Source organism: Mus caroli, chromosome 9 (genome assembly GCF_900094665.2).
Source record: "Mus caroli chromosome 9, CAROLI_EIJ_v1.1, whole genome shotgun sequence".
Taxonomy (NCBI): domain Eukaryota; kingdom Metazoa; phylum Chordata; class Mammalia; order Rodentia; family Muridae; genus Mus; species Mus caroli.
Genome location: NC_034578.1, coordinates 40,180,967 through 40,202,866, shown reverse-complemented (window position 1 = coordinate 40,202,866; position 21,900 = coordinate 40,180,967). Strand labels below are relative to the sequence as shown.

Genomic DNA, 21,900 nt, shown 5'->3' with positions numbered 1-21,900 from the left:
AGAGTGGATGGGTGATAGGTGGGCATATTTGTAGGCACGGATGGATGGATGGATGGATGGATGGATGGATGGATGGATGGATGGATGGATAGGTGTATATGTGGGTGGGTGGATGGATGGATGGGTGGGTGGATGGATGGATGGGTGGATAGGTGGGTGGGTGGGTGGATGGATAGTGAGTGTATGGTAATGGGTGGGTGGATGGATAGTTGAATGAATAGTGAGCAGATAGGTAATGGGCGAGTGGATTGATGGTGAGTGGATGTGTAGAAATGGAAAGAAGAACGAATGGATTGACAGTGGGTAGATGGATAGGTAGTGAATGGCTAAGGAATGAGTGGATGCATGGATAAATGGATGGATAGTGGGTCAATGGGCAGTGAGTAATCGTACATGGATGAATAGTGAATGAGGGCCTGAGAGACTGGATGAGATGAGCATTGGGACCGAGGATTTGAATGGTGGAGTTGTCTACCTGCAGGAACAGCACAGAGTCACTGATGTTGTGCAGCTGCTCTCGGGTCTGCTTGTCCTCATGCAGCACCTTGGCCCTCTCATCCAGAGCATCCACGATCACCTTCACTTGATCCACAGCATCCTGCTCCCGCTGCTCCAGTGCAGCCCGTACTTCCTCCTTCTGCTTCTCCAGCTCCCTCACCAGGTCCCTGAAGTTCTGCTCCAGGATTGCCTTCTCGTTGGTGGTAAAGCTCTAGGTCCAGAGTCAGGGGAGGGAGGAGGAAGAGTTGCATTAAGAAAAACCCCCTAGGTTTCTAACAGACCAGAGAACCCCAGGACCTGACTTGACAAGACAGTTGTCTGCAATCTCATTTGAAGGCATCATTGGGCGATGCCTCTTATGGATAACCATGCCAGTGTGTATGTTATTGTTTTAGGTGGATTGCTCTGTTATTGTTGTAGCTCGAGACAGGATTACATGTAAACCAGGCTACCCTCAGACTTCTTATGTAGTCAAGGTTGGTTTTGAGCTTCTGATCCTCCTACCTCTACCCACTGAGTGCTGGGATGACAGGTGTGTGTCACCTGCACATCTGTCTGCAGGTGTTTCTTATGGCCCACTCTTCCTTATTTACCTTGGCTCTTTCCTGTGGGTAGGTCAACATGAACCTCTATTCCATGCTCAGGTGACTCTCTACAAGCCCCCACAGTCTCCCACAAGTCAGGGTGTGCTTGCCGAAACCCCGACTAGCGCAAACATTATTTGGAAAGTAAATCAGTTGGCTGTTCCTGAGGCCAGGCTCCGCAGTCAGTATCTTTAGATGGGTTTGCAATTATCTAAGCCACAGCAGACATACTGCTTACCATGCTGGCCCAAGTAGAAAAGAATGTGTATTTAGTAGCTGGGTAGTCTGGTGGGCAGAGCAGCCATTAGATGACATTGGAAGATACGTGGAGGAGGAATGGCTCTAGGGTCTTGTTGGCTGGCTCAGGTGATAGGGAAAAGCCCACCTCAATGTCCTAGGCTGAGAAGGGAAGTGGGAGGGAATGTCAAAGGGGGTGGGAGGAGCCTAAATATGGGTATCGCCCTGGGCCAAAGCCTGGAGCAGCAGCAGAGGTCTGCTTCTCTACAACAACACAGGCAAGTGAGGGCATAGCTGAAGAGCCTCGGGCTGCTCACCTTGATCCGGTCTTTCTCCTTTTGCCACTTCTCAACGTCATCTTCAATCTCAATGATCTTCAGCTGCAGCTGTTCCTTTTGCAGTGACAGCTCGGTCTGTAGGGAAAGCATAGAGGTTGCAGTTGTCAGGGACAGAGAGGGGTGGGGGAGACAGAACCAGAGACCCAGGCTCGTGATTCACCGTAGAGCAAACTCAGGCACATTCCCCATGCATCTGTATAGCTCTTCACTCAGCTCATGTTATCAGTACCTCAGATCTGCTGGGCTCTGTGCTAGTGACTAGGAATCCAGCAATGTATCCAATGCCATGCTTCTGTGTTAATGGACCACTAGGGCTGAGCAGTTTGGCTGTGTCCTTATAGGACCTAAGCCTCCTAGATCCTTCCTACCTAACCCGAAAGGTGGGAGATTCTGGTTCCCTTCAGTGGGCCTAGGCCATTGGTGAAAAAGATGATCTGGACTCAGCCCAGTCCAGTGGAACCCTGCCCAGGGAGTGTCTTGTAGCAGAAACCCTGTGCAGCGTTTCTGTGGCATGACGCAGGCCTGGTGTTGCAAGCAAGAGCTGGGGTTGCCGCCGGCACAGACTCCGTCTAGGCAGGCACAGCTGTAAACCTGTTTATAAGAAAGGGAGCGTATCTGCAGTGTAGGCAAGATGGGAACACTCCCCCAGGCTCCCTGAAGGAAAAAAACTACAGGGTGAGACCAGGCAGGGGAGGAGAGGACCTGAGACCCATGTTCAGAGGCTCACAGAGTGTCGGACCCTGTGGTGGGCTTGGAAGAAGCTCTATCAGGAGGGCACTGAGACATCAGGATTACGCTCACCCTTGACTTCCATGTGGGGAAAAGCCCTCCTCTGAAAAGTAGCTCTCACTGGGGCAGATTGGAGGTGTGAAGCTAAAGCCAAGGCTATCCGATGAGTCAAAGGCACCTCTGTTTTCCTCCTGAGCCTCACTTGGGCTCCCAAAGCCCTGTCCAGCTTGGAAGATAAAGAGGTGATCCTTCAAGGAGGTCTTGCATGACTCAGAGCTTCCCAGAACCACTGGGGTTCGAAAACAGACTCTTACCCGTCTCTCTAGCCATCTCCCTGGGAAACCTACAAGAACACCTTGGCTAAGGTGAAGAAATCACAAGCCATGAGGCAGGTGAGCTCTCCTGGCAGGGCGTCATGAGCAGCTGGGCCTGCAGCATCAACAGCTGCTTTTGAACAGAATACGGAACCAAGGAGCGCCTGTAGCCGAGGCTGAGGGACTGCCCTGGGATGGTCGCAACAATCCCCAGAGCATGGCTTCTAATGGTAAATAGGTTCCCATTGGCTTTTTAAAAATGGTGTCCAGAGGTGTGGAAAACAGGGACTCAGGAGCCACAGACACCCCCACCCCCAGACAGGAAGTCCTGCTTCCATGACCTGTCCACCACCACCACCATATTCCCAGGCTCTCCAAGCAAAAAGAGTCTAGGATGTTCTCAGTAAGCACTTGTCCCACCGCCAAAATCTGAAAACCCATAGCATGGAAAATACCATCGCCAGAGAGGAAGACAGGCTTGCAGGAGAAGATGAGGGTGGGGACTTGGCTGGGTCTCTGGAACAAAGCTTGAGAGAAGACACAGTAGCAGCAGGGGTGGGGGAAACAAAGAGAGTAAGCCCTCACCCTCCAGCTCTGCTCCTTGAGGTGAAGAATCAAAATGCCCAGGAAACAACACTTGTAGAGCTAGTGATCTAAAGACCCTAATGTGGTCCAGGCCTGAGCAGAAGCTCTGTACCCTGAGGAATAGGCATAGAAAGTGTGTAATAAAGATAAGGATAAGGGATGTGTCCCAGCAACTCTTCCATCCCTAAAGAATTCCTGGGGGAGACCAGGGTCCAAATAGAGCAGGAGGCCTCCCATCTTTTGCAGCTAAGCCTTTCAAATAGGCTCACTCAAAGCTCGTGAATAAGAATCCAAGATTGAGACCCTTAACCGCCACCCGCAAGCAGTCTGTGGGGTCTTATAAATTCCTCTGCTTCCCTGTGCTCTAGCTCCATTTGTGTTGTGGAGGAAACCTGAGCACCCATACCCACTACCAAGGGTGTAGGAGAGAGATGGGGATCACCAAGTGACGCTCTCAGAAAGCACCTGGCACAGAGTAAGCACTGACTGAGTAATGTCCCCATGGCCACTTCTCTACGGCACCTCCCAGGTGGGGCAAGACAGTAGACATAGCAAGTAGGGTAGTGGCAGACGTGCTCAGGTGACTGAGACATGTTAGATGGTGAGGCTGGTACGTGGGGACTGATGGAGTCCAGATGTGGTATAGACACAGTCAGGATGTGGGCAGACTTCAGAGTGGACAGTGGCTGGGACACCAGACTTAAAAGTGTAAGATATCCCCTTGCAAGGAGGACCCTGGTGGAAGCAGGAAAGAGGTAGAAAAGGTGGAGAACAGGCAAAGCCCTGCTAGTGGAAGAAGATAAATGGCAGACTTAGGAGCTGGAGGTGAACAGTAGTACCAAAGACACCTATCAAGAGCTGTGTGGCCAGCCTACAGCTGGTTGAAGGCTCTACCTTGGATTGGCTAGCCAAGAGGAAGGAAGGCAGTCCTGAGTCCAAGGGATAGAGCTCAATGCAGTTTAGGCCATGGAGCATATAAGCTAAGGACAAAGAGATATCAGCTCCTGGGAGTCCACAGTTATGAAAGACAGGGAGGGAAGGGGGAGGGCAGGGGCCATCTGAGGTCTGAAGAGGAGAGTTGGGGTGTTGCCCAGCCACCTATGTTGGCAGGAGGAGATGACCAGCCTGGGCACGTGCAAGGGCAGGATCAGAAGCGGAGACAGGCTGTCTGCATCAGTGGGTGGCAGAATGGGTCAGGGCAGAGGAGAGACTGGCCCTCCTCTTCTCTGAGGTTCTAAAGTTGTCAGACATGGGCTGGGAGAGGTCCAGTACCTACACCATGGTCAGCAAGACCAGACCTGCAGGATACAGTGTATTCCTGGGGCTGGAAGTAGTGTCACAGTAATGGCTCCTTTTCTATCTAGGGGGGGGTCTTGTCCCATTGAGGACATGTGTTAGAGCCAGATCCTTAGGGATGTGCCTCAGATCTTCTTAGTGTTTGTCAGGTTTATTCTGCATAGAAAGTAACAACAGGATATCCAAAGAAACCATGATTATAGATAGGTAGAGGAAAGGCATTGGGCTACTGAGCATCTCGTACAAGCCAAAGACCCTGTGGAGGTCAGTGGTGTTAGCCACACACTGCAGAAGCAGCAACCAAAACCTAAAGGGGCTATGTAGCCGGTCCAAGTGTGCACATTGAGAAAGAGATGTAAAGGCAAGTTATAATCAAGGGGCTCATTTCTTGTTCTGTGGTCTTCAGAAGCCCCTTGTGAGGTAGGAGTCTAGACATTCCTAGGACATAGACCTTGTCCTTTAACGAATTCCTTCCTCTTTGGAGCTGGTGAAGTTCAGCAATCCTCCCTTCCTACTGCACACACACACACACACACACACACACACACACTAGCTATCACTCTTCTACTCCCCTTACCCCTCCCCCAGATGCTCCAGATGACTGACAGGCCCCAGTGTTCCACCCCTCCCCTTTCCTCCCTCCTGGCTTCCTCCCACTCCTCGATTCTTTCTCTACACCCTGCCCAGGCCTGTCCCTAAATGCTTCCTTTGTTCCCTTCTCCCACACTGTCTGGGGCCTCTCCTCTGTGAAGGCTAGGATGACCTTTGTGGTGGGTCGCTCAGCATTAAAATTCTTGTGGCCTTGAGTAAGTAGAAGCCCCCTGAGAGTAGAGGGATGGCACTTCCTGAGGTGCTTCAGCCTAGACTGCCGATCAAGTGTAGACACAGTCAAGCACTAGACCCGTGGACCAGCAGGGCCCCGGGAAAGAAGAACCTGGCCGGCCAAGCTGTTCCGTCAGCCTGGATTAACTGCATGGGCCCTGGGCTGTGACATTTACCAAATGAGCCAGTTAATTGCCAAATTTGTACTCTCAGACACATAATAATTACCTGGATAAGGATCTGAAATGCTGAATAGATTTCATATTTCTATGCTCACATGTCAAATGGCCTCCTATCTGTCCACCAGCTTCACTGAGGTGTCCCCTCTCACTCCCTTGGCTTCCTCCTGCCTCAGGTTAAAGGATGGTGCCAGCTAGAGTTCGAGGCTTCATCCTGGCATCTGCAGACCATGGAGGAGCCCTACAGCTGTCACTACCCACCCCTTAGCTTCATTTCCCTTGTGGTGAATTGGGCTACCTTACTCTGCCCAGCTACACATTAGAATCCGGGGGAACCAGAATGTCTCAGAGCAGAGACTGGGACTCTGTGTTCTAACAGATCACCGAGTGACCCCCGACTTGCAGCCTGTTGTTTGGAGGCCCCTAGATTTGATGATCACAAGAAGACTCTTCTAATCCTGCTAGGGAAAAAGGTTTGAAGTGGTAGAGAGAAACCCTCCATCCCACCCTACCTCAGCTCTTCATCCCTGGCCTTTGTATGAGTCCCTGCATCACTGAGCCTGCCCTCCATCCCTCAGGACTGCTTCATTTGCAATCATGCAAATGCTGAGCCCAACCCTGACCCACTCGAGCTCCATAGAGACTGGATGGCCAACCACCTGCCTGGTTCTCACTTTCCAGTCCTTTAATAGATTCCCCTCGTCATCCAACTGATCATGCCCCCATCTTACACCTAGACCCTGAAAATGACCAGGGAGATTCTAAATAGCCCAGCTTTTAGTCTGGCTCCTCTTCCTGAACCCCAGTCCCCACCATCTGCTCAAGGAGCTTTCCTCTCCAAATGAGCACAGCAAGCAACCCAAGGACCAGTGGCGGCATTATCCTGGTACCCTAGTGGCTCAGCCTTGCTCAAAGAATTGGGCAAGAGGATGAGAAATCAAGCCACAAGGCAAAGTAAGAGAACTGAGTCAGATGAGGATGTCTAGAATGTGGACAGGTCACTTAGTATGAGCCCTTTGGGGTAGCACTCCAGTTTGAATGTCATCAGCGTACACTTTCCTATGCCAACGATGTCAACCCAGAGACCAGGTCAAATGCACCTTAAGACAGGGCCACCTGGAGCAGGCAGCTGTAGCTGGAGGGACTCGGAATGGTTAGGGAGGACGATGGATAAATAGGATGCTGATATCCCTCTTCATCTTATCTCCTATCATAGCCTGAGAGAACACAGAGGTATAAGCTGGACCAGTGAGCACCTATGGGACATTGGGACATTGAGAGTAGAGAGGGAAGCACTGAGATTCACTAGAGGAAAGGGCCACTATTATGTGTTACAACACATGATCTTTTCCCAGCACAGTCTGTACTCCAAGTCTGTACATAGGCTGGAGGTCCGGGAGATGAGTGCCCGTGGCCCTGGGTGTCATCTTCAGCTTTGTGCAACTAACCTAGACATTGCCTAATGACCTCACCTGGCCTCACCAGCAGGCCTGCAGAGCTGGTTCTGCCTGCTTCCTTGCACAAAGGCATGCAGGAGCTGGTGTTTGAGTTTGGTTCGGAGGCCTTCAGAAAATGCCAGAATTGACACTCTGCTTCACCCCAATCCATCAAACCACCTCCCCTATTCTGGGTCAAAGTCCCCCCAAGTCCAACATCCCATAATAGCCAGCCCCAGACTGTTTCCATGCTGTCTCCTGGATGCTCAATCCCACTCCTCTCTGTCTATCCTAGTGTTGCAAGAGCACAGACAGGTGAGTTGTTACCCCAGGTTACCCCAAGTTCCCACCATAGCAGCTACTCCAGTATCCCTTTCCCTCCCAAAGTGGGACTGAGGCACAGCTTTCTCCAGCCAGGTTCCATCCTTCCCTTGGGTGTGCCCTCCCTCCATCTGCAGGGTGAACAGGAGACCGAGAGACTGAGAATGCTCCATTAAGCCTGGTATTCTCCCTCTGCAATTCCGTGTTTATGCTTCTGCATACCTGGGAGGGTGTCCCATCTTGTTTGTATGTCTGAGACTCTGTTTCTTTACCAAGCCATCGGAGTCAAGGACTCTCCGAGCCCTACAGCAGCCCCTGGCTGAGAATAGCAAACTCGGAAGCTCTTGAGTCTCTAGGCTAGAATGCCCACACCTTCCTGCCCTCTGGAATCAGCCCTTCAGCAGATGCTCACAGTGGAACCAAAGTTTGCCTAGAAAAGAGGCCAGCATGTATACCAGGCTTTGGGGGAGTTGGGACCTGAAACCTTTGCTTTCTGTATCTGCTTTGTCCCCCTTCTCACCCCAGAGTCCTCAGAGACTCTTCGGCTTCACAGAGAAACATGAACGCAGTCTAGAGCAGTGGTGTTTGTTTGTTTGTTAAGATAGAGACTCACCGGAGGGATCTGACCCACAGGTTGAGAACCGCTGGTGTAACCCATGCCTCGGTCTCACATGGAGGGAGCTTAGTCACTGTCTTACATTTCATGACTGGCACCGTCTGTACACCAGGCCTGAGACTGCTTCCCGGTGCCTTCCTTCTGTCCTGAATTCCCCAGCACAGTCCCTAAGAATGGCTTCACGCTCTCTCTCTCTGTCTCCCATCCTGAAGCTAAAGGCCAGGATGGAGCCAGGGGACACTGGTGTCAGAGGACACTGGGGCCAGGGACAGGAGAAGCTGAAGACACCTTTAGAAGCCAAATGAAGCGTCTAGAGAGGATGTCTGAGTCTGTTCCCACCTGCGACTCAGAACCTGCGGCCCGAGGGTAGTGGCAAGAGGCACAGAGTCAGTGACCGGCAAGCATGTGATCACGGAGCTAGGTAAAGAGGAGCCCGTTGGGGTACAAAAGCTGACAAGAAAGTAAAGCCCCTGCCCTGGCCACCAGGAAGGTTTGCCCCTGGGCAGGCCACATGCTACTGGGTGAGTGAGCTCAGGAAGGGACAAGGCCAGTGGCCACAGCTGGGCCTTAACCCAGAATACCGTCCCCAGGTGCAACACACCCACAAGTCTCCACTTGCCTTGCCTCTGCTCCTCCCCGTGTGCCTAATTGCACACAGGGAATTCACACAAACACACTTACGTAGCCCATACATAAATAGGGGCAGACACCCACATTCGCAGACACCCGAGTGCGTATAAAACACACATTTACATCCACCCACCCACACATGCTCTCGATCCAATGTTGTCCACCCACAGGCACAGACCTGTCCGCTGGAGCCACACAAACAAAGGGCACAGGGCCCAGCTGAGAGCAGAGGAGGGGATGGGGGTGGGGTGGGGTGGGGTGGGGTGACTTCCAGATTAGGGCAGAGCCAGCAGCTGCAGGACTGTAAGTGCAAACCTGGAATCAGAAAAAAAGGGTACTCAGGAGCCCTCAAGTCCCCTCTTAGAGTCTTCCTGCCTTAGTATCACCTGTGAGGACAGGGGGAGGGGAGGGAGAGAGAGAGAGAGAGAGAGAGAGACAGACAGACAGACAGACAGACAGACAGAGGGACAGACAACAGATCAGCCAAGCAGAGAGTTCTGAATCCTTCCGTTTTACACTCCAGCCCGACTTAGGATTCATCTGGTGTGCTTTGCCTAGCGTGTAATCTTCTGTTGGCTCGAACGGGATGTCCCTCTTAAGATCGTTGGAAGTTAGAGAGTGACCTCTGACCCTCCCCCCCAGGATGAAGATGAAGAGGAGGAATAAATGTTTCCTAAAAGCAGAGCACCATGAAGCCTTAAGTCCCCAGTGAGGGTCCAAGTGGGAGGGTTAAGGGAAGGCAGCGAGGGGCCTAGCAAGTCACCTCCTTCTCTGCTTTGGCCTCCTCCACCGTCACGGTGCTGTGGTTCTTGTGCTCCTGGAACATGCAGAGATAACAGATGCAGGTCTGGTCGGTCTGACAGAAGAGCTCCATAGTCTTGCCGTGCAAGGGACATTTTCGGGCCTCGAAGTCTCGGATGGGCTCGAGCAGCTGGTGGTCCCGGAAGGCAGCGCCCTCCAGGTGGGGCTTCAGATGCAGCTCACAGAAGGAAGCCTGGCACACCAGGCAAGACTTGACGGCCTTCTGCTTGTTGCCGATGCAGGAGTCGCACAGCACCTCCTCGGAGCCCGACTTAGCCCGCGCCAGGAGGCTGGAGTCAGCCCTGGGGTAGCTATTTCTGCGGACTTCCCCGGGCTCCACGATGGTCACCGTGGGTTTGCGGGGCTCGGAGAAGATGGACTTTCGCAGCTCCCCCTTCTCAGCAAAGGTCACAGGAGGTTTCTTGGAAGCCCCCAACTGGAGCCCCGCATAAGGGGACCTCCTGCCTTCCGCAGAGTCCATGCTGAAGTAACTGGAGCCTTTGTCGTCTACAGACTCCACGAACTGGATGATAGGCCTGCGCCACTCATTGCTGGAAAATAGGCCACTCTTCCCCTCCCCTGACTTCAGGGCACTGCCCAGGGTCTTGCCCTCTGTCACCTCCCCACTGTGCCCGTTGGTTGTCTTGGTGTCCTTACTGTCTGCTTTAATACCATTCTCTAGGCTGCCGCTGGGACCCGGTGGGCTGCGGGTGTCCCTGGCTTCCGGGCTGGCCCCATTGCTCCTGCAGGCATCGGCGGCACCTTCCATGGTAGGTCACTTGCTAGCCTGTGTCTGCTGGTTGGGGTCTCCTGGCAGGTGACTTCAGCGGATGTCTCGGGGCACGGAGTGGGGCTGGCAGCCAGAGCCCAGGGACACACCTGTGGGGAGAAGGTGGGGCAGGAGGAGGAGCCATAGGAGGAGCAACCTGACAAAACGGGCCCAGAGAGACAGGCGGGGCAGAGTGGTTAATAACCTGGGCCACGCCTGCACATTCATCCCTAGCCCGAGATTTTAAAGAAGTGTTTTTTATGTCCCAGTTTTATTACTTCCCACCACTGACAACCAGTTAGGCTGCTTCATCAGATGCACTTCAGGCGGGAAGGCGGAGCCTCTTCTTTCACAGGTGGGCAGGCTTTGAGGAGGTCATTGCCCCTGGGGGCAGAAGGTGAGGTGTCCGCAGAGGTTCACGGGACAGAAGGCTTCTTAATTGGGTCACACAAGCCAAATCGCCTTGTAATTTGCGGGCTTGACATCAAAAGCAAGTCTCCACCCTAGGACAGCATATTCTGAGGGAAGCTGTGGCCCGGGTCTTATATGCACAACTGATTCTAACCAATTTGCAACTGATGTCTTAGGTATTTTACATGTCTGAGCCTATTTAAGCCTCTACAATCCTCAGTCTCTCTCTCTCTCTCTCTCTCTCTCTCTCTCTCTCTCTCTCTCTCTCTCTGCCTCTGTCTCTCTCTCTCTCTGTCTCTGTATCTCTCTTTCTCTGACTCTGTCTCTTTCTTTCTCTGTCCCCCTCCCGTGTGTGTGTGTGTGTGTGTGTGTGTGTGTGTGTGTACTCATGCCTCTGTATGTGTCTGTCTCCCAACATCTAGCTCGATTGCACATCCCTTTTTTGAGGCAGAAGCTCATGCTGAAGTTGGAGCTGGCCATTGGATCTGCCTGTCTCTTTCCTATCCGTGGTACTACAGATACAGGACACCACATCTAGTGTTTACATGGTGCTAGAGAGTGAATCAGGTCTTCATGCTTGCCCAGTGAACATTTCACCCACTGTGGTATCTTGGAGGTCATTCCATAGGGCCCGGCCAAGAAGAGAAGGTGTGCAGGTTTTTCTGAGTCATACAAAAAACCTGCTGTAGACAAAGGAAAGAATCAATGTCTGGTCTCTGGGGAACCCACCCCCAACCTGGCTGCCTTTGCCACCTGAGTCCCGGCTATGCCTTCTGACAGAGATAAAACTTAGGCACTAAGAGGACACTGGCTTCAGCCCATTACAGGCCTGGGATTGTAGTCTGGGCCTTTTGAAGTTGTGAAGTTCCTTTTTCTATCCCTGGTTCTTAGAGCCACCTAAATAGCTCATTAGAACATAGCTGCTGGAGGTTTTCCTATGCTTGCGGCCCTAAGAAGGTGCACATGCAGGTCTTGGGTATCCTCTCAGAGCAGACCAGAGCCTGCTTGGGGCCTGTGGGCCAGAGACACAGTGGCAGCGAGGAGGTGATGGGGGGGGGGGTCCCTGGAGACCAGACAATTGACTTCCCTTTCTCTACAGTAGGTTTTCTGGCATGAATCAGAAAAACCTACACACCTTCTCTTGGTCGGGACCTATGGGATAACCTCCAAAATGACACAGTACAGTGTGGGACTCAGCTCTAGAGACATGAGAACTGCCAAGCTCTCTTCCTCCCCCATCCCCTAGCCAAGGACCAGAAGTTCTGTTCTTACAGGCAACCTGGAAACTGCTCCCCCGCAGAGTACAGAACTGCCCCCATTCCCCTTGGGAATGGATGGATGGATGGATGGATGGATGGATGGATGGATGGATGGATAGATGGAGTAGAATGTGGGTGTGGCTGGAGTAGAAGGTTCTGGAGTGTGTGCAGGGGAAGGGTCTCCATTCCTTCCACTCAAATTCAGGTTAAATCCTGGGAACTCCACCCCTTGACTCAAAAGGCTGGCAGCTAAGCCTTTGTTATCACAGCCCTGGGGAAAAGGCAGACACACTAAGTAGTTAGAGGAAAGAAGAGATGTGTACTGGAAGTGGGATTGCTGGCTTGTATCTGTCCTGGGGCCTCATGGGAACTCCTTTCCTTTGAACTCATGAGGCTTACCTAAGAACTCATGAGGCTTTCTGGGTTGGGAAACCCAACTATGTTCCAGAAGCCAGGCCAGAGTTTGTAATGGCTCAGGGTTGTAATCCACTTGGGAGGTAGAAGTAGGAAGATTGCCACAAGTTTGAGTCCAGCCTGGTCTACATAGTAAATTCCAGGCCAAAAATAGATAGATAGATAGATAGATAGATAGATAGATAGATAGATAGATAGATAGTTAGATAGATAGATAGATAAGAGAGAGAGAGAGAGAGATCCAAACAAAACAAAATGAAAATGAAAAAGAGAAAGGAAAAGCAGAGAAGTAAAGAGGAAACAGGAATGGAGAAGGAGGTAAGGCAGGAAAGCCAGGCCAGGTCAATGTCACTACACTACACTACACTACACTACACTACACTACACTACACTACACTACACTACACTCTTGCCTGAGGCCTAGGAGAAGCAGGGAGGGAAAGGAAGATGTTGTCCTGGTCTTTTGGTATAGACATGTCCCCTCCTCACCCACTGAAAGTCTCCTCATCCTAAGGGACCAGATGATGAGGACTAGAGAGGAAGAAGAGCAAGAAAGGATGGGAGGAAAGCCATTGGGCTCCCTGCCATCCAGCAGCTGCTTCTGATGCTTTGAGTTCATACACCTGCTTCCAAAGGTCAGGGAAGTACTAGAAGCCTTAGGACTAAGCAGATACACAGATGTCCAGACCCAGAAAAATAAAATAAAATGAAATCTGTGGCTAGTTGTCTGGGAAAAAGAAATCAAAGGATGAATATAAGTAGAGATGGGTGGGATGGATGGTTGGATGGATGGGTAGGTGTGTGTGTGTGGGTGAATGGGTGGATAGGTGGATTGGTGGATGGATGGGTGGGTAGGTGGATGGATGGATGAGTGGATGGATGAGTGGATGGATGGGTGGATGGATGAATAGATGGATGGATGGATGGATGGATGGATGGATGGATGGATGGATGGATTGGTAGATGCATGAATGGATGGATGCATGGATGGATGAATTTCTACACAGATAAATAAATGATAAAAATAATTGGAAAAGGAGGCAAAAGGAGGATAGGAGAGAGGGAGAGAGACTAGAGGGAGGAAGGAGAGATACAAACAGTTTGTAGGTGAGTGAGTGACTTACAAAGGTTTGCTAAAGGAGACTCGGCATCTGACTGTTCCTACAAAGCCCTAGCCTGTGGAACTTGCTTCTTCCTCCCACCCTGCTATCACCATCTTGAAGTGTCAATCTGCGCCTAATACCTCAAGATGCTGACAGTACTTGGTGCTCTCCTGAGTCAGTACGGGCCTGCTCCAACACATCCCAGGCCTTGGGCTGGTGAATGGATGATGGAGGTATACAGATGGACTGTAGGAAGATGGATAGATTGCAGATCCTGGAGTAAGCCATGTTCAGTTGTCCTAAGTTGGGGAGGGGAAGTACGTTAGAGGGCCCCCATGTGCATGGGATAAAGAGCTGTCATTGTCACTTTGACCTCACAGCTCCTGCTTCCATCCTAGCACCTACCTGTCCCACAAGAGACATCTAGCTCAGACCTGCCTGTGTTTGTTAGTGTTAGTTTATCCCCACCTACTCCTGAGTACTACTGTGTGCCTGGCATTGAGCAGGAATCCATCATACAGACAGGAATGAGTTCTTGATCTGCATTGAGGAGCTTGCAGTGTCATGGGAAAAGAGTAAAAAAATCCATTCAAATTTTGGGTGAATGGCTCATAAGAGAATAAACACAAGGGGGCTTGGAATGCCCAGGGGAGGGAGAGCCCCAGGCCACTCTGAAAGTGACCTCTTGTCTACCAGGTTGAGCAGGTTCCAGGTCTCCCTCAAAAGCACCCTCCCTAGCCACCACATAGTCTTCAGCTTCCCTAACAGAGCTGCGGAGCTGACCCAAAGAGGTGAGGCTAAAGCTGGGACTGTAACCCAGTAGGGAGGGTGCATGGCTGGCATTTATGAAGCCCTAGGTTCTGTCCTCAGCATAAATGAGCATGGCAGTACACTCCTGTAATCCCAGTACTCAGAAGGTAGGAGAGGAAGGATCAGAAGAAGTTCAAGGTCTTTCTCAGCTCCTTGGAAAGTTGAAGGCTAGCCTGGGCTATGTCAAGCTCCAACACTGAAGTGGAAGAAGTGCCCAGGTGTCCAAAGAAAGGTGACGATTCCTTCACTCCCTGAGGGTTCTCGCTCTGACTCTACACTTGTGCCCATGCAAGGGCCTAACTACAGCCAAGTACCTATCATCCTTCTACAGCCTAGAAAAAGTCACTGCATGACGGTCCTCTGAACCTATGTGTCACACACAAACTGCAAAAGACTCCCAAGGACCAAAGCAGAAGGATCTTTGTATTTTAAAAAGCCTTAAAAGGAAAAGGAGCCTTGTCTGGCCTTCTCAGTCGTTCATTGCCTGTCTCATTCTGCCCACCCTCTGGTCCTCCTTAAAGCCTATCATGCGATTTCAGTGCTGGATCTGACAAGGGTTAGGACACTGAGCTGTGGCTTCCAGAGAAGAGACCTTATGGAACAGGGACGATTTCTGTGTCTTCCCTTGGCTCTCAGGACAAATGCCAGGCTGCCCTGTCTGCCAGCCTCCACTGGGCTGCCTATTCCCACGCCCACCAGTGGCTGACCCTGGACTCCTCTCAAAGCCCTTTCAAGAGGAAGCTTGAAGCTGGTCCCCCTCCTGATTCAGCGGGTGGAGCAACCTCCTCCGCCTACTTCTGGTGGCCTGACTGCTTCTGACTCTGCCTCTAACTCTCCTGTCATAAAAGAGGAAATTCCTTAAAAGGAAAGGGCTCCTCTGCCTTCCTGGGAACCCAGGGTGGGAGGGGAGTGGCCACGGGGCCCATTCTCCTGTCTCTGGACAAGACTCTCCCTAGAAAGTCTTTTATGTATGTGTCTCTTAAAGGATGACAGACCCTTAAAAACATGGGAGGAAGACACTTTGCGATCTTCCCCTACCACGCATCCCAAGCTCTATGACAATTTAATCTGCAGGCAGTTCTCCTTTGAGTCTAGCTTCAATACGCTAGAAGTGACAGTTGACTGTGCATGTGGAGTTGGGGAACTGGAGTTTTGGTCTTACTAAAAATGACTAAGTAGCCATCAGGACTGTGAGAGAAAGTTCAGGCTGGTCTTAAAACATCTCTGGTTTTGACTTGGGAGCCACTGTTTCCTTTTGTTCTGTTTTGTTTTCGTTTATGTCTTATCCTTCTTGGTTTTGAGGCAAAGTGGTCTCACCTGGTAACTCAGGTTGGCCAGTAACTTGAGGTCCTCCCAATTTAGCATCCTGAGTGCTGGCATCACAGGTATGCACCACCAGGCCCAGAAATTGGCTGATGTTAAATAAAGACTACCCTAGATGATGTAGTGTGTCTCCTTTTAAGAACGGAAAGCCGGGAAGTGTTAAAGACAGAAGCTTCCTAAAGAAGATGAAGTCCAGCCCAAGGCTGCAACAGATCTCTTGCTTCTCCATGCCTTCCAGGTTTCCACGGTGACTCCCCACAGCCACCGGGCAACTGGTAGGAATAAGGCCCTCCGTAAGTTCACAGTTATGGAGGCTGGCTCCGAGTCGGTTTGAGCTCCTGACTTCCTGAGCTATTTTCTGCAGGGCTGTGCTCAGGGCCTATGTGAGACCAAGGAGTTTGGGGGTGGCAGGGTTATAAGAGTGGATGGGGGCAGAGCTTGGGGGAGGAGCCCATGACTTCCATTTTCCTGAAATTAATTTTGTTATGTTTTAGCCGGGCGTGGTGGCGCATGCCTTTAATCCCAGCACTCGGGAGGCAGAGGCAGGCGGATTTCTGAGTTCGAGGCCAGCCTGGTCTACAGAGTGAGTTCCAGGACAGCCAAGGCTACACAGAGAAACCCTGTCTCGAAAAAAAAAAAAAAAAAAAAATTTGTTATGATTTGCTTGTTTTGTTTTATTTTTTGAGTCAGAGTCTCTTATCCCAGGCTGGCCTTGATCTTATTATATAGTCCAGGCTGACCTTGAACTTGTGACATTCCTCCTACCTCAGTCTTGAGTTCTGGGTTGCAGCCATGTTCCAACCAAGCCCAGCAAGGGACTTTTTCAGTGGGTAGATCTGGGTAAGTTACACAATCTTTCCGATACAGTTTCCCTGTTTACAAAATGAGGCTGACCCTCACTACCCAGAAGGACTGCTGAGGGTTAGTTAAGAGTAGCACTGGCTGCGGATATTCAAAAGCCCCCCACCTCACCCCGGGAGGTGGCTCTTTCCCTATAAAGGGACCCAGGCAAGTTTCCCCTCTGCTGGAGAAGCCTTTGGGAAGGTCTGAGAAGGGCAAACGACCTATTCCCTCCCCTGTGGGATGGCTGGGGAGGGCAAGGCTGGCCACCTCTGTTGCTGGCCCTCCTCCAGAGTCTATCCAGGTAGCTTGGAGCCCTGAAGTTCTATGATTATAGGGCTGTGTTCTGAAATTTGGACATGGGCAGCCAAAATAATTAAAGACTTGGAAAACAGGACCTAAGAGGAAAGGGTTAAAGGCGCTAGGATTGTTTAGCCTGGAGAGGGGGTGGCTTAATGATACCCTTCTGACCAAGGCTGGGCCAGCTTCCCTCTTACCCTCTAGACTAACTGCAGCTAGAGGGACTCCAGTCGGACAGCTAAGTGAAGGCCTCGCCACCGAGAGCGCCACTCACCACAGATTGTGCCACTCGCCACAGACAGGGCCACTCGCCTCAGAGAGCGGCGCACTGGAGGAGTGTGGGCTGGCACGGGTGATTAGGGTGGGAAATGGATTCCGCAGCATTTCCTCCTTGACATCTGGATTCTAGATCCTTACTTTTACAGAACTGTGAGAGAGAGGAGAAAAGAGACTAGGAACGAAAGGGTTGGTTTTGACTTATGGTTCCAGAGGGAGATAGTTCGCGGCGGTGAGAAAGGCTCGGCCTCAGACAGGGAAAGCACGGTGACAGGGGCAGGAAGATGGCTGACATGCTTGTCCACACCGGAAGTAGAGAAGAGAATAAAAGGGTTTTTAAAAAAATACAAACTGAACAGCTATTAGGGGATATAAAGAAGTTGGGCCAGCAGCCCTAGACCCAGGGAGTCATGAGATGCCTCGCCCCCAAGGCTTAGCGATAACAAGGAGCCACAAATCAAAGCATGGAGTCCCTGCCTGCTCCTCAGAGTCCCGCCATAGGCACCTCTCGCCCTTCCTTCCTGGAACAGTAAATGTCCAAGGAAGGCTGGGAAGGACATTTCTGTCCTGAGCCTGCCAGCCAGCCAGTGCCCCTCTTACCCCTTCATCATTACTGGTGCTTTTAAAGGAACAGAACCAGCTACTGTTTTAGGTTTGGTGCATTCTCTTGCCAGGAACTTCATATAGACACAGCCCTGGTTGCATAACTGCCTACTACAAAACACAGGTTAGGAATCAGAGGCCCAGAGATAGAAAGCAACCCTCCCAAAGCCACCCAGCAGCCAGGACTCAGCCTAGAGCCGTTCTGAACCGTGAGAGGACAGAACACAAAAGAGCTAAGAGCAAGAAGTTGAGCTGTTTCCCTCACTCACTGATCCCAAGGATGCTCTAAGCTTCTCTCCTGCACACTCCCATTCGGCTCTGATTACCAGGGATGGAAGGGACAATCCCGGCAAGGCTCCCAGAGGGTGACAGGAACAGCTAGAAGTCTCACAATCAATAAATGGCATTACCATTATATGTGACATGTTTTATTCTTCCCGTTTTACATAAGAGGAACTAGACAGGTTAGGTAACAGGCCCAAGGTCAGTAGGCTAATAGCTAGCAGAACTGGGTTTGAACTCAGCATAATCCAGCCCCGGAACTTTCTCTTTAATTCCCTACACTCTGCTAGTGAATTTTGCTTCTGGCTGGGCATGCCAGGAGCTTCTCTGTGAAGTGTCTAACACGTTTTGTCTATTCCCCCACATTCCTTCAGCTTCCCAATGTGTTGGGGGGAGTGGGCCTCCTCCAGCTGCTTCTTAATCCTAGAGAAGCCACTGAATCCTACCCACTCCACACTGCCCAGTGCCCCTCTATCCCAGCTCAAGAGTATGTGGGATAGAGGGGTACCTTTGGTATCTGTGAGGTCAGTGTCAGGCTCCAACAAGGCCTGGCTACCTGGGTATATGCTCAGCTAGGGAGCAGCACTGGCATCAGAACCACAATCAAAAACATGATCCAGAGACAGAGACAGAATTCCCCAGAAGACAAAGGGAACAGAGGAGCAGGTGAGGCACCGAGGCAGAGGCAGGAGTCACATGTCAGACACTGAGGCCAGCTCCTCCTGAGTCATTGCCCAGCCAGAGGCTTGGTGGGGTGGGGTTGGGTGGGAGGGGTTGGGAGAATGGGGGATGGGGGGGGGGGGGGGGATAGGAATTGGGGGATGGGGGTCAGGGCATGGGGGCATCCCTGTAGGAAATGAATGAAGGTTGGGTACCAGTTCTACTTCACCACTCCGGGAAAGGCCATATCTGCGTGAGCAAGGACACTGGTGGCTTAGCTGAGGAAGAATGGGCCGGTGCGTGGCCGATCCTGGCAGGGAGGCTGTGTGAGCATCACAGGCTTCTTTTCGGCCTGACCCTCCCTTTACACCTGCACTGCCTGCAGCTCCCAGGGAGCCCAGCCCAAGAGAGCTAACCTCACTGCCTCACAGGCTGTGTCCAGGCCTGTTCGCCTACTTTGGATCTTAGCTTCATGGGTGTTTTGTCTAGCATGGCCTGACCTACCTCCCCAAGCTATGCTGTATATAAGGGCCCTCTGTGTGCCCCACAGCTTGGCAACACTGTATCATAACCCCTGCATTTTATTTTACCTCCCTTAACCGTGGATGGCTATGACCACAGGGTCTAACAGTACCTAGCAAATAATAGGTGCTCATTAAACACTGCTGAGCTCATAGGTGGTTAACAGAGAACAAGAGTGAGTGCAGAGAGTCAGCGTCTCGTGAGACCGCCCTGAGCTGATGCCTGGCAAGAAAAGAATCAGGGCGCAAGCGCTGGGGCGCTGACAGAGAAGCGAGGCTGTCACCCACATCTGTCTGAACAGGAGCCAGATTGAGGTACAAGGTTGGGTGGAGTAGGGAGGGTGCCTTCTGCAGGGAGGTGAGCCAGGTCTTAGGGCTGGGAGCCAGAATCAAACTTCCCCTAATCTGAGAGTTTTGGGGAAAGCCAGGGAGAGGTGACAAGGGCCAGCTGCACAGCCTGCCCATCCTGTCACAAGTACCCTTGGCTTTCAGTCAAGAGTGTCACCAGCCTCTTCTGGAGGAGGAGTCAGGAGCACGGAGAGCAAAGGACAATGAGGAAAGAAAGCAGAACCTCAAAGGGGTCCCAAGCCCCTTCCCCATTGTTTATCCCCAAAATTGTCACCCCGGTGGACAAAGGGCCATAGGGAAAGGGCAGTGAAGGTTCAAAGCAGAAACCAGGCAGGTGCAAACTGGGGGAAGGAGTGTAAGGTGATCTCAGCACTGGAGAGGCTGAGGCAGGAGGATATCTGGAATAGAGAGGACAGTCTGGGCTAGACAGTGAGGAGATCCTGTCTCTGAAAAACAGAAGGTGGAGAAGAGAAACGGGAGGGGGTGGAGGAGCAACGGTAAAAGAAAAGAACTCATCAGGAAGGGTGAAGAAGAAGGGAGAAGATGAAGAAGAAGGAGGCAGTGGCTACAGCAGATCCTGACGGGAGGAGAGGAGAGCAGATCACACGGGGAGAGCACAGACCTCAGAATGTACTCCACAGCCTTCGAAGCCCTCCCCAACCTTCGCAGGAACTCGAAACAGCCCCTCAAGGTGCAATTATCCTTTTCTTCCCCTTTATTTTATTTCACTTTTTATTATGGGAAACTTGAAAAACACACAAAGTAAACATAATGGTCTAATTGAGAGCCCTGTGCGCCCATCACCGGCTCCAGCGACAATCACAGTATGCCATTCTCGCTATGATTTCACACACTCCATTTGTGTGCTTTTTTTTTTTTTTTGAACATGGCTTTTCTAAGAAAATTTGCATAGTCAAATGTACAAATATTAGCTGCATGGTGCTGATAAGTGTTTATATCCCAGTGCCCACATCTCTGTCATAACACCGTACGTTAACATCTTATTGGGAAATTCTCTCTCATTCCTTCCCAGGTAATCCCACAGGCTACCACCACTCCAAACTAACACCACCTCCAACGATGGATGCATTTCTTCACTTTGCTTCCTCTAGATCTTGGAGAAAGCAGAATTACACAGCAAGCTTTCTCACGGGCTTGCTTTGTGTCTGAGCATCACGTCTCGGTGACTCACCTGTCTCATGTCTGTGGCTTTTTATTCCTCTGGATGTGAGCATTGCAATTCATCTCCAAGTTTTGCTGGTGGCCATTTGGGTCGTTTCCAGTGTACGACTATAGTGTATGAGGCTCCTGTCACATCTGTCTCTGGCCAGGCTCTCACTTCTCCTGGGTAAATAAATACCCAGGAGTGGAGTATGTGTGTTTAACTGTAAACGAAACAGTCGGCTGGCCAGATGGTTCAGCACAAAAAGGGAAAAGCCCTTGCCACTAAGTCTGAGGATCTGAATTTGTTTCTTGAGGCTTAAGTGGTGGAAGAAAAGTGACTTCCACAAGTTGTCTTTTGACCCCTGCATGGACACTGTGGCACTTTTCAGTGCTCTTATGCATGTTCTTGCTCATGCATGCATGCTTGTATGTATGTGTGTGCACAACACAGAAATAAATGAGGAAAATCAGAAGAAAGGAAGGATGGGGGAGGGAGGGAGGGAGGGAGGGAGGGAGAAAGGGGGGAGAAGGGAGGAAGAGGGGAGGGAGGAAGGAGGGAAGGAGGAAAGGGGGAGGGAGAATGAAGTAGGGGAAAGAGGGAGGGAAGGAGGAAGTGGGGGGAGAGGAAGGGAAGGAGAGAGGGAGAGAGAGGGACAAAAGAAGGGAGGGAAGGGAAGGGAGGGAGACAAGGAGGGAGAGGGTGGGAGAGAGGGAGGGAGGGAGGGAGGGAAGGAGTGGGGAGGAAGGGAGAAAGAGTCCATTTTTTTCAGATGTGGCTGCGCTGTGTGAAATTCCAACAGTGGTGTGTATGCATCCAGCTTCTGTGGCTTCTTCAACTTCTTGTTGACCGTAGGCTTTTTCTTCCTCCTCCCCACAATATTACATATATTCATTTTACCTGCATGTATGTCTGTGTACCATAGTATGTCTGGTGCTGGAGGAGACCAGAGGAGGCATCAGATCCCTGGAACTGGAGTTACAGACAGTTGTGCCATCATACGGGTGCTGGGGAGTGAGCCAGGGTCCTCTGCAAGAGCAGCCTGCCTTCTTTCTTAACCACTGAGCCATCTCTCCAGCCCCTATAAGTGTTTTCAATGCAGCCACCAGGAGGTCTGTGGTGATCTCTCATCGTTGCCTAGTGACTAATGATGTCACCAGTGTTTCATGTGAATATTGTGCATTCGTTTCCCTGTGTGTGTGAGGACTCTCTTCAACTCTTTTACCCATTTTCACTACGGTTACTTGACTTTTAGGGGGTGCATATGTGGTGCATGTATAAGTTCATGTGGATGCATGCAGGTGGGTAGTGAGGGTGTATGTGCCCATGTGTGTACATGCGAAGGCCAAGGGTCAATGTCAGGTGTCTTCCTGGATGGCGCTTCACCTTCTTTTCTGAGATAGGGTCAGTCTGTGACTGAGCCTCGAGCTCAC

The 21,900-nt window shown here is 51.3% G+C and overlaps 1 protein-coding gene across 2 annotated transcripts in view; it reads right to left on the bottom strand.

Annotated features, from left to right (window-relative positions):
• Window positions 1–20,562, bottom strand: part of Trim29 (tripartite motif containing 29) — a 36,075-nt gene extending 15,513 nt beyond the window's left edge. The window contains exons 1-4 of one of the 2 annotated variants that reach the window (XM_021172568.2): window positions 20,498–20,562; window positions 9,349–10,265; window positions 1,637–1,732; window positions 476–709 (exon numbers count right to left, since the gene is read on the bottom strand). In XM_021172568.2, the coding sequence (XP_021028227.1) occupies window positions 476–709; window positions 1,637–1,732; window positions 9,349–10,155 (1,137 nt within the window). In that variant the 5' untranslated portion in view covers window positions 10,156–10,265; window positions 20,498–20,562. The remainder of the gene's footprint in view (window positions 1–475; window positions 710–1,636; window positions 1,733–9,348; window positions 10,266–20,497) is intronic. The other variant, XM_029481840.1, reaches the window with a different exon arrangement.
• Window positions 20,563–21,900: the final 1,338 nt, after the last annotated feature.